The sequence below is a fragment of the Physcomitrium patens genome, chromosome 12 (genome assembly GCF_059467195.1).
Source record: "Physcomitrium patens ecotype Gransden chromosome 12, ASM5946719v1, whole genome shotgun sequence".
Taxonomy (NCBI): domain Eukaryota; kingdom Viridiplantae; phylum Streptophyta; class Bryopsida; order Funariales; family Funariaceae; genus Physcomitrium; species Physcomitrium patens.
In genome coordinates, this window is record NC_143421.1 from 9,065,001 (window position 1) to 9,078,817 (window position 13,817).

General features: G+C 36.3%; 1 protein-coding gene across 1 annotated transcript; it reads left to right on the top strand.

Annotated features, from left to right (window-relative positions):
- The first annotated feature begins 4,469 nt into the window (after window positions 1-4,469).
- On the top strand, window positions 4,470-10,604 carry LOC112289343 (histone-lysine N-methyltransferase, H3 lysine-9 specific SUVH4). The gene is made up of 14 exons (XM_024534494.3): window positions 4,470-5,442; window positions 5,596-5,694; window positions 5,999-6,053; window positions 6,192-6,298; window positions 6,798-6,971; window positions 7,154-7,252; window positions 7,611-7,709; window positions 7,956-8,005; window positions 8,146-8,234; window positions 8,482-8,641; window positions 9,044-9,149; window positions 9,332-9,517; window positions 9,805-10,029; window positions 10,173-10,604. The coding sequence occupies exons 1-14, from the start codon at window positions 4,846-4,848 to the stop codon at window positions 10,281-10,283; spliced, it is 2,157 nt and encodes a 718-aa protein (XP_024390262.1). The 5' UTR covers window positions 4,470-4,845; the 3' UTR covers window positions 10,284-10,604.
- Window positions 10,605-13,817: the final 3,213 nt, after the last annotated feature.

Consider the following 13,817-nt stretch of genomic DNA (forward strand, 5'->3'; position numbering starts at 1 on the left):
CAAACTAAGATATATCTTTTTTTATTTATGCAAAACACTTATATGTTTCTTGATTTTGGAAGCTTATATAAACAAAACTATTGATAGATTTATTTCCAATGTAAAACTTGTATTAAGAAGAAAATTATGCTGGCAAAGATCAAGAGTAGTGGATCATGACTTAATAAAAAGAAGAATCAAAATCTGTAAGATGCTAATTGTCTCATACTTAAATAAAAATAGATAAAATTGTGGAATTTAAAAGCATGAAGATCTTCCACAATATACGTTTCTTTGATTCGGATGTATTTTTAGAATAATCAGCTGCCTAAAAAATATTTAGCAATAAACTCCATGTATAAAATATGAGATGTTATTAGGCCAAGGCTACAATACATCATGTCAAGGAGTAAAGTGCACTTGTAGACAATTTTGAGCTATAACTCTTTTCTTGTCTAATTTGTATTTTAAAATGTTTTTAGGAAAAACAAGATGAAGGGGTGGAGCTTTAATTCTAGTCACCTGTGAATGGTGTGAATATCAATTGTTTTGAATCTAAATGCGTAGAGAAAAACCAAATAGTCAATAAGGCAGGAAGAAAAAACCAAAGAAGACCTTGAATGAGGTAAAATTCAAAGCCCAAAATTGGGTAAGCTAAAACTCAATCCATTAAATTAATGCATTAAAATCCTAATTATATATATATATATATATATATATAACAAATAAGATGATCTTTAATGTACATGAATGATGTAGTTAGGAATATTTCTCTAACAAATAAAAATAAAAGTAAAATACTCAGTTGCTATGTTATGTGATAAATTTATGCACAAAGTGCTTATGCTTGAAGTATTATGTGATGAATACTTTTGTATTTTTCCAATCCATTCTATTCTTTAAGCTAAAATTTTTTCCCTGAAATTATTCTACGCTTGTTTTGGCTCTTAGTTTATATGCCCTTAAATTTTGTTAATGTTTTTTTTGTTGCACTTACCATGAAGTCTACATTATTTTAAAAACTTTCGACTGATAATTAGTAATAAACTCTACATCATAAGAATATCATTTATACCAGAAGTAGAGGATGTTAACATTAATCACATTTTAGTGAAGTATATATAATGGTCATGCAACAAATGAATGAATCCCTCTGCACACATATAACTTTTGTACACAATAATCTCAACCTGTATTATCTACATATCAACATCAATAAAAAAATCACATATGTATTTATATATCGACACATCAAATATAAACCATGCATATTTTTGAAAGTACTTTAAAAAATAGGTTTTTTCTTCATGATAAATTATACTCAAATTCGATTTTTGTTTCAATGGATCTAAATTTAATGATCTTAAATCAGTTCAAAAGTCATGCTTATATATGAGAATTATAATTATATTGGTTATAAATATTCTATTAATTTTAAAAAAACTAAAATATATATTTTGAATTATTGATATTATAATAGAAATACATAATAAAAAATAGCAACAATTTTTATAGATTGCCGTCCTTGCATATGTTTCTTGTATGTATAAGAAATTTCTAATAAATTACTTATTTATATTATAATATTATACTATTTAATTACCAACCACCTTTTGAATTAAGACAATATAGAATTTTTGTTTTGTACAAGGGCCTTCTAGATACCACATTTCATAAGTATAAAAAACATTATAATTTTACATATATTTGAAGGAGATTTTTTATCTTCTCTACTTCCATGGATTATTATTTGAGGTTGTTTATTTATTTATTATCTTAATCATTATGGATTTAATATATCTAATGTTGTGGCCTCATATTTGGCAACTTGTATGCTTGATATTTGGCAACTTGTGTGCTTGAGGGATGGATAGACTTTTGTGTTTTAGTTATTGATGTATAATATAGATAAAAAAATAAATTGATTTTTTACCAATATTTTAAGAGTAGCTACATAGTAGAAGATTTATTATGAGATCTCTTAGGATTAATATCTAAATCATGCATTGAAAAGTATAGAAATATAAAGTTAGTATTCATACAAATGAGAAATTTGGACATGTTCAAAAAAATTAAATATATTTTTCAATTTTTTTTTCATGTAGTCTAAAGATAATGAGATTTTTTCGAAGAAGATCCCAAGTAAAAATCTTAAATCTTCAAAATGGTATGATGAGAAAAAATCAATAGTAACCACTAGCATCACATTTATTTTTAACCTTATACCTATTAATTAAAATAAAAAACTTCTTTAGTCATGCAAAGCATATTTTTAATTAACTCTTTAAATTTTAAAAGTAAAAGTATTATTTTTTACAAAAGTTATATCTTCTTTCTAAAGCCATTTATATAAATGATGATTTTTGGTTAATATTCATCCGTATGTTGAATTTTTAGATTTTTTTTATAAAAATTATTATTGAAGATATCAAATTATAAAAAATTAATATTTTAAGCAAATTTACATTATAAAATAAAGTAAGACTATCTTAGATATGGATAAGATCTTAAGAAATATATAAAACCAATATATTTTGGTATCAATTTCTTCAAATAAGATGATATTTGACATCTTCTACGTATGTAATGAATAATTCATTCCTTCATCATTCTTTTACTAAGGTGCCTAAAATATGAATGGTACTTCAAGACCCATTTCACCATTATAAAATATAACTATTTTTTTAGAATGAGATGTAAAAAAAATAAAATAAAGATATTTTAATGTTTGTCAAAATCTTTATTTTCTATTTTTAAATTTCATATTCATATACATATATAAATATATATAAAAATAATATATTTGCATCTTTTATTTTTATTTTTAGCCAATATTTTTTAACTTCTATCTTCCATCTAATCCCTTCAAAAAACAAACTATGTTTATAAATTTCTTCAAAGGCTGTTAGTTATTAGAAAAGTGCTTGACAAGGTATTCAATCCTTCAAAGGCTTTTGATTATCAATATTTTTATTTAAAGATATACACTTTTCTTCCAACAACAATTTATATTGAAATTATTCAACTTTCTTTATAGTATAACATTTTAAATAAGCTTGGCCCCTATCATAGACATACATATTTACCTAGATAAGAAGAGCTAGGTAGAAGGTAAATGTAGAAAGATTTGATATTATCTTGTGGCATAACTTCTTAAAAGCTTCATAGATGCATATTTGACTTTATACATATTTATAGTTGATTGATCGATTAGAATCTTAGCCAACAAATTAGTCATATATCACACGTGTGGATAACTTGTGGTATAAGTTAATAATATGGCATGCATATAGGAAACTTGTCTTGCAAGTTAAGATACATGTCTTGCAAATTGGATATGTATTAGAGATCTTATGTGACATTGCCATATAGCTTTTAATAAATAATATATATAGAAGCAAGAGTAAAGTCTTTTTCATTCTTATCAACGCCTTTCTAGTTCTTAGTCTTTTTCAATCTAGTATATATAAGTGCAGAGGACTTTAGATATGATGTAAGAATTGTGTGCTCTTTCATGTATACACTTATGTTCTTTGTTCAAGATTGCTGAGATTGCAAACTCATGATAACAAACTTATACAATACACAAGTGTCTTTATTCCATGCATTTCTTTTAAACTACAAACTAATATTGAAAGGATTGCATGCAACTTGATAATCATGACTTCTCTCCACATGCTCATCTCTTTGTCAAGTGCACATTTTTGTCAAATATGATGTATATAATATGCTAATAATCAACAACCTTGGAAGAAACTCACATACATAGTCTATTGTTTGGAAGAATTGGAACATGTAGTGGAGGGAGGGAAGTTGGGATAGGAGATACATGCTGAGGATGGGAATGGGGATTAGTACAAGGGACTAAGACCTACTACTTGTTACAATGGTGGGGTTGAAATAACAGCAAGTGGGATTGATTTAACATTTCCCTATTTATACACACATCACATTATTTATTTATTTTGTACTTTGCAAGACATTTTGTTTTGATATGTTTTGATTTTTTTTTTTAAATATAATTTTTGAGATCTTCAAAAGCTACACGAAGGAGAGATAAAATGACAGGAATAGGTCCTTACATCATCCATGTGAAAAAAAAAATTACTCTTCTCTCATACGAGGTTTAAAATGCAAGTAGGGTGAGAGGTATCCTCGTGACACCTACCGAGTAGACTAGCGGTGTGAACACAGTTCAAACCCTTCCGTAAGTACGCGGGCCCTACGTCACTGTCATAGAGCCCCTCCGTTTGCTCTCCCCCCCCCTTTCTGCGTCTTCTCGTAATCCGGCCGTATTTGAATTTAGCTTCGGCAGCAGGGGCGGGCTCATGCTACTCTTAACGGTCTACTGGGATCCCTGCCAAACCAGTTAAACCAGACGAAAATTACTAAGGTCGTCCACCTTCGTCGGACGAAGTTTGGGCCCCGCGCTAGTCGTCGCTTGGCGCCAAATCCAGACTTCCGCCAACTTCGGCCGCTCTCGACATTCTTCCGCTTGAATTATGGATTGGGGCGTGAATGATTCCAATGCGGATCTGTTTGTCTGGTGTCTGATTGTGTGCGGATTTTCGAGCGAGAGACCAAATTCTGCGTCATTGTGTGTTGGAATGGAAGTTTTCCGGTGACTTGCAGTGAAGTACTTGTGGTTTTCAGTATGTGGATGGTATTTGGTGTAATAATTGGCCGTGGGGCGACTTTTTGAACTTTCTCTCGCAGTTGAGAGAGGGACTCATTTCGAAGACGATACGTGCTTGCCGTGGCTTGCGATGTGTGAGTTGTGAAGGTGCGGGGTGTAAAGGTGGCAGTCGCGGCAGAGGCTTGGAGCTCAGGAAAGATTAATGCGTAGATTCGCCTAGTTATATTACGATGCCGAGCTCCCGATATCCGTCGCGTGTGCGGAATGAAGGTGGTGCAGTGCAGCCTGTGGAGAAGCGGGGGCGAAAACAGGTTGTGAAGTTAGAGGAGAGCGGGAGTGACGTGGAAGAGGATATGAAACCTGATGTTGCTCTGGATGATGTAGAGGTCATCAAACATTCGGGGACGGTGCGACGCCCTTCTCTGCGGAGCTCCACGCGCATTGCCACTCTTGCTTCTCGTCAGTCTTTGAAGCAAGAAGTTTCAGAGTCGCCCAGTCCGCAGCGTGTTCGGAAGCGAGTGAAAATTGCTGCAAAGGTGAGCGTGAAAGAAAAAAAGGTGAAAGTTAACGAAAAATCGTCGAAGCAGGCGAAGGGGGATGTCGTAGCTGATAAATTGAAAGTTGTAACTACAATCGTGAAGGTTGATAGTGAGGGGGAAGATAAGAATGGGCGTACCGATGATCCTGTCGAGGTCGTGGAGAAGGTCAACATACCAGGAACGGATAAATTAGCACAACTACTCGCGGAAAGAACTAGTTTAAGCGATGCTTTGCAAGTCAAAGCAACGATTCGAATTTTCAATTTCATGTATCTGGAAGCCATTCAGGTGTGTGCAATTCCATCGATGGCTTTTTCCGTGCGTTGAGTTGCTACAATATCACAAATTAGTTAGGATGCGGCGTGCATCGTGATATTCATCAAGTCCCAGGAAAGTCTTGTCCTGATTTATGGATTGCTCTGACCCTGGCAACTTTCGCAGGAGGAAGACAAGCGCGCTTCAGAGCTGCTAATGAAGATAGGAGAGTCTGGCACAGGCAAAAGACCCTCCAAACGTCCTGACCTGAAAGCTGTTTCCAAGGTAACACAGCAGGGATGGGGATTTCGTTACGAAATACACCTGGTTCTTTGAGAGTTAAGGGTATCTTAAGTACAATTTTTAAGAGTGATCAAGGAGATCTGACGTTGTTTCGAGTTTCAGATACTTTGATATACAACCTAGTGGTGATGATCCTTCACCTTGGATCTGAATGCTCTGTTATTCTAGCTATATTATTAATCATAACCCAAGAACTTCGTAGGAAGCAGTGCCGGGGGTTTCAATTGGCAAATCAGATGATCTGAAAGGAGGAGGAGATAGCTGAGCTTGGGTCTTTGATGCACAGATGATCGAACTTAAGGCAACTCTTAATTCCGAGAAACAAGTTGGTGCTATTCCAGGTCAAACTCTCTTTCTGAGCTCAACTTTCGTTGCTTAGGAGGTTCCAAATTCATGCAATTCTTTGAATGAATAGTTCTTTCATCCAAGTTCTTGCCTTGCACAATATCTTACTCGTGCTGTGTTATGTATATCTCCAGGTGTTAGTGTGGGTCAGCAGTTCCTTTCAAGAGCAGAGATGGTTATAATAGGTCTGCATTCTCATTGGCTCAATGGAATCGACTACATTGGAGTTGCCAAAGGCAGAGTAAGGCTTTATACAGTTAGCACTTCCGATTTTCCGCTTCTTATAATACGTTCATTGAGAACTGTTCCTTTTTAAATGAACACTTGGTTGTCAGTTTAGGCAAACAAATGTGCTTCGTATTTACTGACTTGCAACGATCTCAAAGATGTACATTTGCACCGATTATTATTTTCACCTATGAAATTCTTGATAGTGAAGCAAGCGGCGTCTTCGAGTTAAAAAGTAGATTTAAGTATGGGGCGTGGATGTTCGTCTGCAATCTGTGTATGGTTGTGACTTTGGTTGTAGTGCTTTGGCTTCATCACTCTGTGGGCGTAGCTTGGAACAAGGCGATATGTCATAAAATTTTGCTGGCTTCGTGTTTCTTGTTTATACTGTGCTTATGTTAACGTATGTGTTTTCTGTCCTAGTTCTTTTTGTGCCGAGCAAGGTTCAGAGTTGGAATCTAGGGTCGGATTGGAGCTTCTCTGATTTAATTTTGTTGTTGTGATGGCATTAGATGCCCGATGTAGAGCTTCCAATTGCTGTTTCAATTGTTATGTCGGGAGGCTATGAAGATGATGTTGACAATTCAGAGGACATGGTTTACACTGGGCAAGGAGGAAACGATCTTTTAAGCACTCGTCGCCAAATCAAAGACCAAAAGATGGAGAAAGGCAATTTAGCTTTGAAGGTACGTGGTTCCTAGGCACAAAGGCACTTGCTCCTCCTGCCAATGGATGGTTGCAATGTGAGGATGTCCTTGGTTATATCTAACTTTCTGCCAACATATCTCTGCTACTCTTTCGAATAAATTGAAGTTTAGTGCCTCGTCTTTTCTACTGATAATTGATTCCCCAAAATGTGGTTGTACAGAATAGCATGAAGTGCCGACTACCTGTCCGTGTCATTCGTGGTCATGCCGACAAAATGAGTTACACTGGCAAGGTTTACACCTATGATGGACTGTACGAGGTAAGTCTTCTGCTTTTGAACGTTGGAATCAAGATGTTTGAACCACTTTGATCTTTACACTGACTTGGGATTATCTTGCTATATTAAAACACGTTTATTTGGAATTTGGAAACTGTACCGTGGACCATCTTAGAATGCATTGTGATTTACGTCTTCATCGTAAGGGCACACTCCTAACACTTGCCAGACCTTCAATGATGCGCGATCATACTCCCACTTTTTTGGTGGCACTGAATCTATTGGTCTCCAACCCGGAGTGCCGTTTTCAGAGTGGCTCAATTTTGTTGACGCGTCTCCTATTTTTGGAAATTTAACGGTTTTGTGAAGCGTTGCTGAGAATTTTAGATCCGGAATGCAGGTTTACGGTCACTGGGCTGAAAAGGGGATTTCTGGGTTTACAGTGTTTAAGTACAAGCTTCGGCGTTTGCCTGGGCAGCCAGTGCTCACTAGCAAACAGGTGCATATTTGCTTCCTACGAGTGGAATTCATTAATTCTGTGGTCTTTGGTGTGAGCTTTAATAGTTAGTATATGCAGTTGTTGGCGTTGTTTATCTCCTCCTTTTCATTGTGAACCGGAAATTCTCAGTAGTTGCCCGAACAACATTGCCCCTTGCAGTATTATCACTATTTCAAGACTCTTAATCTGTTGCCGGTTAGATTACCCCTGGGTTGTAATAGCCTGGTTTTGTTCTTATGGTTGCAGGTTCATTTTGCTAGAGGGAAAGCACCAGACAACGTTTCAGAACTGCGAGGGTGCTACTCTCTCACTCTCCTCCTTTTCAGACGTTCTGTACTTCAATTCTATAGCTGACTCTAGAAATTATGCAGGTGTAACACTAATTCCTTCATCCTTAATTGATAGTTCATGAATCTAAAACCTTGTACTTGTGCAGATTGGTGTGTAAAGACATCTCGAATGGGCAGGAGCGCATACCAGTGCCCGCTTCTAACACAGTCGATGATCCTCCAGTTCCTCCTACAGGTTTGTGCGTTCCCGTTTCTTTTGGCTACATGCGGAACCTTGGTTGTGGGGTTTCTATGTTTTCGTGGAATTTCGATCACAAACTCGTTTCAGTACGCTGACTCTTAATGATAACGGAGTATCAAAACTGCAATCCTCTTTTCCCAGGACCTTTGTTCAAGCCCTCCGATTTGGGGTACATCCTGCTAACAGTTCTCTGTAGACCCTAGTTGTTAGCAAGTGCACCTGACATGGTTGAATTTACCAGATTACACGTACATCACGAAGACCGTAGTACCAGACGACATTGCAAGACCTCCCCCTTCTAAAGGCTGCAGTTGCAGGGGCGCCTGTACAGAAGAGAAGGACTGTGCTTGTGCTCGCAAGAATGGAATGTCCTTCCCTTATGTTTTCAATCATGGCGGAAGGTATGCCGTTTGATTTACACTTCCTGTATTATGTTCAAATATCATGATAAGGCTTCCACTATCCAGCCCCGCATACAAACAGAAGTTTTTGTTCGTATGTTGCATAGTCTTGGTCATGTCTTCGCGATCAAGGCAGTCTGTATCAAGACTTTCACCAGTTTTTTGGTGCCCCAGTAATAACCAAGAATGGAAGTTAGGTAACTACTAGGTTAATCAGGATGTCAAAAATTCCGCCTTCTGTTTTACACAAGGATTAGATGTCAAAAAAATTCGGGATCCATTTAGGTGTCCAGCAGAATGAATGTACAGGATATGTAAACATCTTAGTCAAATTTATGAACTTGTATTTGCACATGTACACTGCAAGTTTCATCTGACATCGTGGATGCTTGGGATTTACAGGCTGGTGAAACCCATGGATGTTGTTTTTGAGTGTGGCCCTGGGTGTGGTTGTGGCCCTGAATGCTTGAATCGAACATCTCAAGTGGGGCTTCAATATAGGCTTGAGGTGTGGATACTTTCAGTGCTGTCGTAATGCAAACACTTACCATGTTTCGTATCGAAGATGGTTTTTCCTTTTTAGTATCAGGCCTACTCTGTACACAGAAAATAGTGGTATCGTAAGCTTTTACATGGTCTGAATTTAGGCAGCCTGCTAAGTAGAGCTTTCAATGGGCTTGAGTTGTGCAGGTGTACAAAACTGTTTCAAAGGGGTGGGCTTGCCGATCATGGGATTTTATTCCAGCGGGAGCACCAATCTGCGAGTACTTCGGTACTTTGAGACGGAATGATGAGAACTTGGAAAGTATGCTGGATAACAGTTATATTTTTGAGCTCGATCTACTTCAAACTATGCAAGGCATGGAAGGGCGCCAGGTATTTAATCAATATTTCCTAGATACTTGCCAGACGATGTGCATTTGGATACCAAAATTGTACCTATATTGTGTGTGTAAAATTTGCACAGCTTGAGATTGGTCCTTCCAATCCAGAATGCGGATATGATTAAGCTCTTGTGAGGAGAAATAAAAATGAAAAGAAAGAGAGAGAATGAGTCTGTACATGATGCGAATGGATACCATTATGAATTAATACGCCCGCCATTCACCTTGAGACCGTATAATAGTTCCAAGTACCTTAAATTCCTTTCACTCGCATTGCAGAAAAGGTTTGGCGATGTAATGCCGGAGCTTAGTGATGAAGACGACTTGATGATGCAAGATGCTCCCGCTTATGTTCTTGATGCTGGAAAGAATGGAAGTGTTTCAAGATTTCTTAATCACAGCTGTGAACCTAATGTGTTCATCCAATGTGTGTTGAGCCATCACAACGATGTCACGATGCCCCGAATTGTAATGTTTGCGGCAGATAACATTCATCCATTAGAGGTGCGTTACGTTTTCTCAAGAAAAATAATCTCTGCTTCTCTTCACGTTATATGCCCTGTACCCAGACTTACAATCTCTACGATATTGCGTTCTTTGTTACGCTCGTTTGACAGCTTATTGATTGCGTTCCATGGAATCCTCAGGAGTTGTGCTATGACTATGGTTACGCGATGGACAGCGTGGTGCGGGACGGGACAGTAGTGGAGATGGCTTGTCACTGCGGAGCCGCATCATGTCGTAAGCGCATGTATTAGATATAATCCACAGATCGCAGTTGATTCTTTAAGGTTGATCTTTCTTTCGACCTCTGTACATTAGGCCCAACTGTTTATTTCCGTGCACTGCTTGATATTGATGTGACTTACATTTCTGAGCATCTTTCTGAGTGAATTACTCATTGGCGCAAGCAGTGTGCAACATTTAGGCAGGCTTCTACCACTTCTTGTGGCGAGTGTTCTATAGGACATCAATTCAATTGAAGAATTGTCTTGGCGAGGCCTATGAGTTGAAGTTCTTCCCGTAAATGTCGGCGGTCTTTTCTGAAGACTTCGAACTTTGCCTTTCAGTTTGTTTTATTTTTTTTCTTGCGATGTCCAAATGTAAAATTTGAGGTCAATTATTCATCCCTTACTTATTTTGGTATTTCTGGCTCAGCCTTGTAAACCAATTGATGATAATCCATTCGGATCGTGCTGTAATGTCGAGACTGTAGCCCGACAAGCCTGAAGAACTAATGGTATTTTTCCCGTTCGGTTCTCTTCAAGAAATGAAGCGCTGTATCCTAGGATATTATGAGTGGTATATTGAATACATGTGACAATTAACTTTTATTTGTAGATAACCTGATGTTATAATCTGCAAATGCCTGATACTAGTATCTCATAACATTTTAGAGCTGCATCAGTCGTAGTGGAACCACTAAATTTTTTTATCTGGTAGGCACATTACTTTTGATTAGACATGAATCATTTATGGGCGTTCATGATCCTAATTATTGCTATAATTAAAGATTAATTGTCACTCTCAAATCTAGCATTGTGGATCTTGTGAATTCGGACTACCCATATATAGAACATGTGTGCTTCCCTTCTTGTAAAAAATATTGGTTTTTTTATTTTTTATTAGTAAGATTATTTTTACAATATTGACTTCACCATGATATCTAAAAATATCCAATTAGCTTTGGATCTTTGTGAGGCTTTTAAATCTTGTTCCATTTTTTTTATAATAATTTTAAAGATGGTAGTATCATAAATATATATATTTATTTAAATAGTAATTTAAATAATTAGATAGAAGTAGGGTAATATAAATTAAATCTATAATATCTTTTATTGAAACTTCCTAAAAGTTTTATGATTTTGATTTACACATATTTGTAGTTGATTAGTAGATTAGAAACTTTATCAACAAGTACACTATGTACTACATGTATTGGTAACTTCTAGAATAAGCTAACTATGTGGCATACATATAAATAACTTGATGTCATAGACATACATAGGTATTCTAGTAAATATCTATATAATTAGGTAGGAATAGGTAAAAGTAGATAAATTTCATAAGACCTTTTAGAGAAGCTTTCCAAAAGCTTTATAAATGTTGTTTGATTTTGTATGTATTTGAAGTTGATTGATGGGTTAGAAACTTGGTCAACAAGTTAATCATATATTGATAGCTTGCAAAATAAGCTAACTATGTGCTGCACATATAGAAAACTTGCCTTGCAAATTAAGATATATGTTTTACAAAGTCAACATGTTTTGGAGGTCCTATAGGATATCACCACATAGCTCCTAGTTAAGAGTATATATAGAGGCAAGAATAAAGCCTTCTTTATTCTTGTCAATGCCTTTTTAGTCTTTAGTCTTGTTTCAAGACTTTCGAGTCTTCTTGTTTTTGGCAATAACCATTCTAGTTCAGTGTTATATCATCTTTGAGTAATTTTATAGTTTCTTTCAATGATATAAGAGTGTATTGAAGATTATCTTTTTTCAAGTTTTATATCCTTGATACTTTGACAAGACTACTAATATGTTATTTTTATCTTATTTTAAAAAAGAGTGGATTATTCTACTTCTATTGTTGTGTTTTGAAGGTTGTAGATTATCTATCTTTAAACAAAAAATCTTGTTTTCTGACACTGATTTTTTTCTAAAAGAGAGTGGATTATCCCTCTTTGTTGATTTTTTTTTTTTATTAGAGGTTGTAGATTATTCTCTTTTAATTTAACTTTTTGAATTTGTTTGAGTCATCTATGGAAGAAAAAATTATACAAGCTACTTTCAACAAAAGTAAGAATAGATTTGCAACTATTGCAAATATTCATGAGCTTGTCAATACTATAAGAATAGAAATCTCACATATTTTTAATGTGAATCATGGAAGTATTATACCTACACATATCGAAGAAGTTCAAAATCTACGACAAGAAGTTGTATAGTTGAAGGAAATAAGTAGACCTGTCACGGACACAGAAATATAAACTCGAGATCTAATAAGAAGTTCAAGAAGAACTGGCAAGAACTAGATTAATCAGATGAGAACAACACCAAAGAGGTGAGCTAGAGCTCCAAGAGATGTGTTGTCGAGACTGAAGAACTCTTCAACCTCGATTCCAATATATACTCCTATTTAGGAAGCTTCTCAAACAACTTCTATCAACTAGGAAGCTTCTAGAAGGTTCTAGAGACTTGCTTCTAGAAGGTTCTAGAAACTTATCTCTAGAAGGTTCTAGAAACTTATCTCTAGAAGGTTCTAGAAACTTATCTCTAGAAGGTTCTAAGGACTATGTTCCTAATATCTTCTACTAACTAAGAAGCTTCTAGAAGGTTCCAGAGACTTGTTTCTAGAAGGTTCTAGAAACTTGTCTCTAGAAGGTTCTAAGGATTATGTCCCTAACATCACCCCCTCCTTTAGCTTCGAGGTCTCTGAGAAGCAATGTTGTTGATCAATACCAACGCAAGAAAATGAAGATCTGTCGCATAATGTCTGCAATGAATTCCAACTGTTTTTCACGAGGAAAGTGGTTCATCGGCCCTTGAAGCCAATGGTAGTAGCCCACTCCTTCAACTTCTGACCAAGCATGAACTTCCGTGTCCTCATTATGAAATTGTCCTGTAAACACGCCTTCTAGCTGACCATCGTAAGCAGGCTCGGACTCAAATACAATCACCAGTGATCAGTTACTCGGTATCCTTCGTCGTCGTTGTGGTGTAGGCGGTTCTTCATCTCGGGGTCGCCTTCGTGAGCTAGTCGGTTGAGATAATCTGATTGGCATAGTATCTATCTCTTGGCTATCCATATCAGAAGACCAAACTATGGCTATTGAAAAAATTCTATTTTATCTTGGAGAAAATAACTACATCAAGTACGAATTTTGGTGGTACTCTCCCCATTTCTTATATTCTTGGGTGAGCAAGCTTCAAAAAGAAGCTATCGTCGAAATGGCTTAGGTTTATGAGGATGTTGTTGATGAAACTCTTGTACCTTTTGCGGTGCATTGGCGAGATTTACAGCTAGGTCCCACGTTCGCTCATTAATGTCGTAGCCGCACCAATGAACAAGATACTCCAACTTGTCCCACCTTCGCCGTGAATCCAGTACCTTTTCAACCTCGTATTCCTAGTGGTTCTCAATCTCAATACTAGGTGGCGGACATTGTACTCTTGCAGGAAAAGATGACTCTCGATAAGGCTCTAACAGAGAAACATGAAAGACTGGATGTACCTTTATAGAAGCCGGTAATTCCAAACGGTACGCCATTGGATTGATTTCCTTCTGGATGA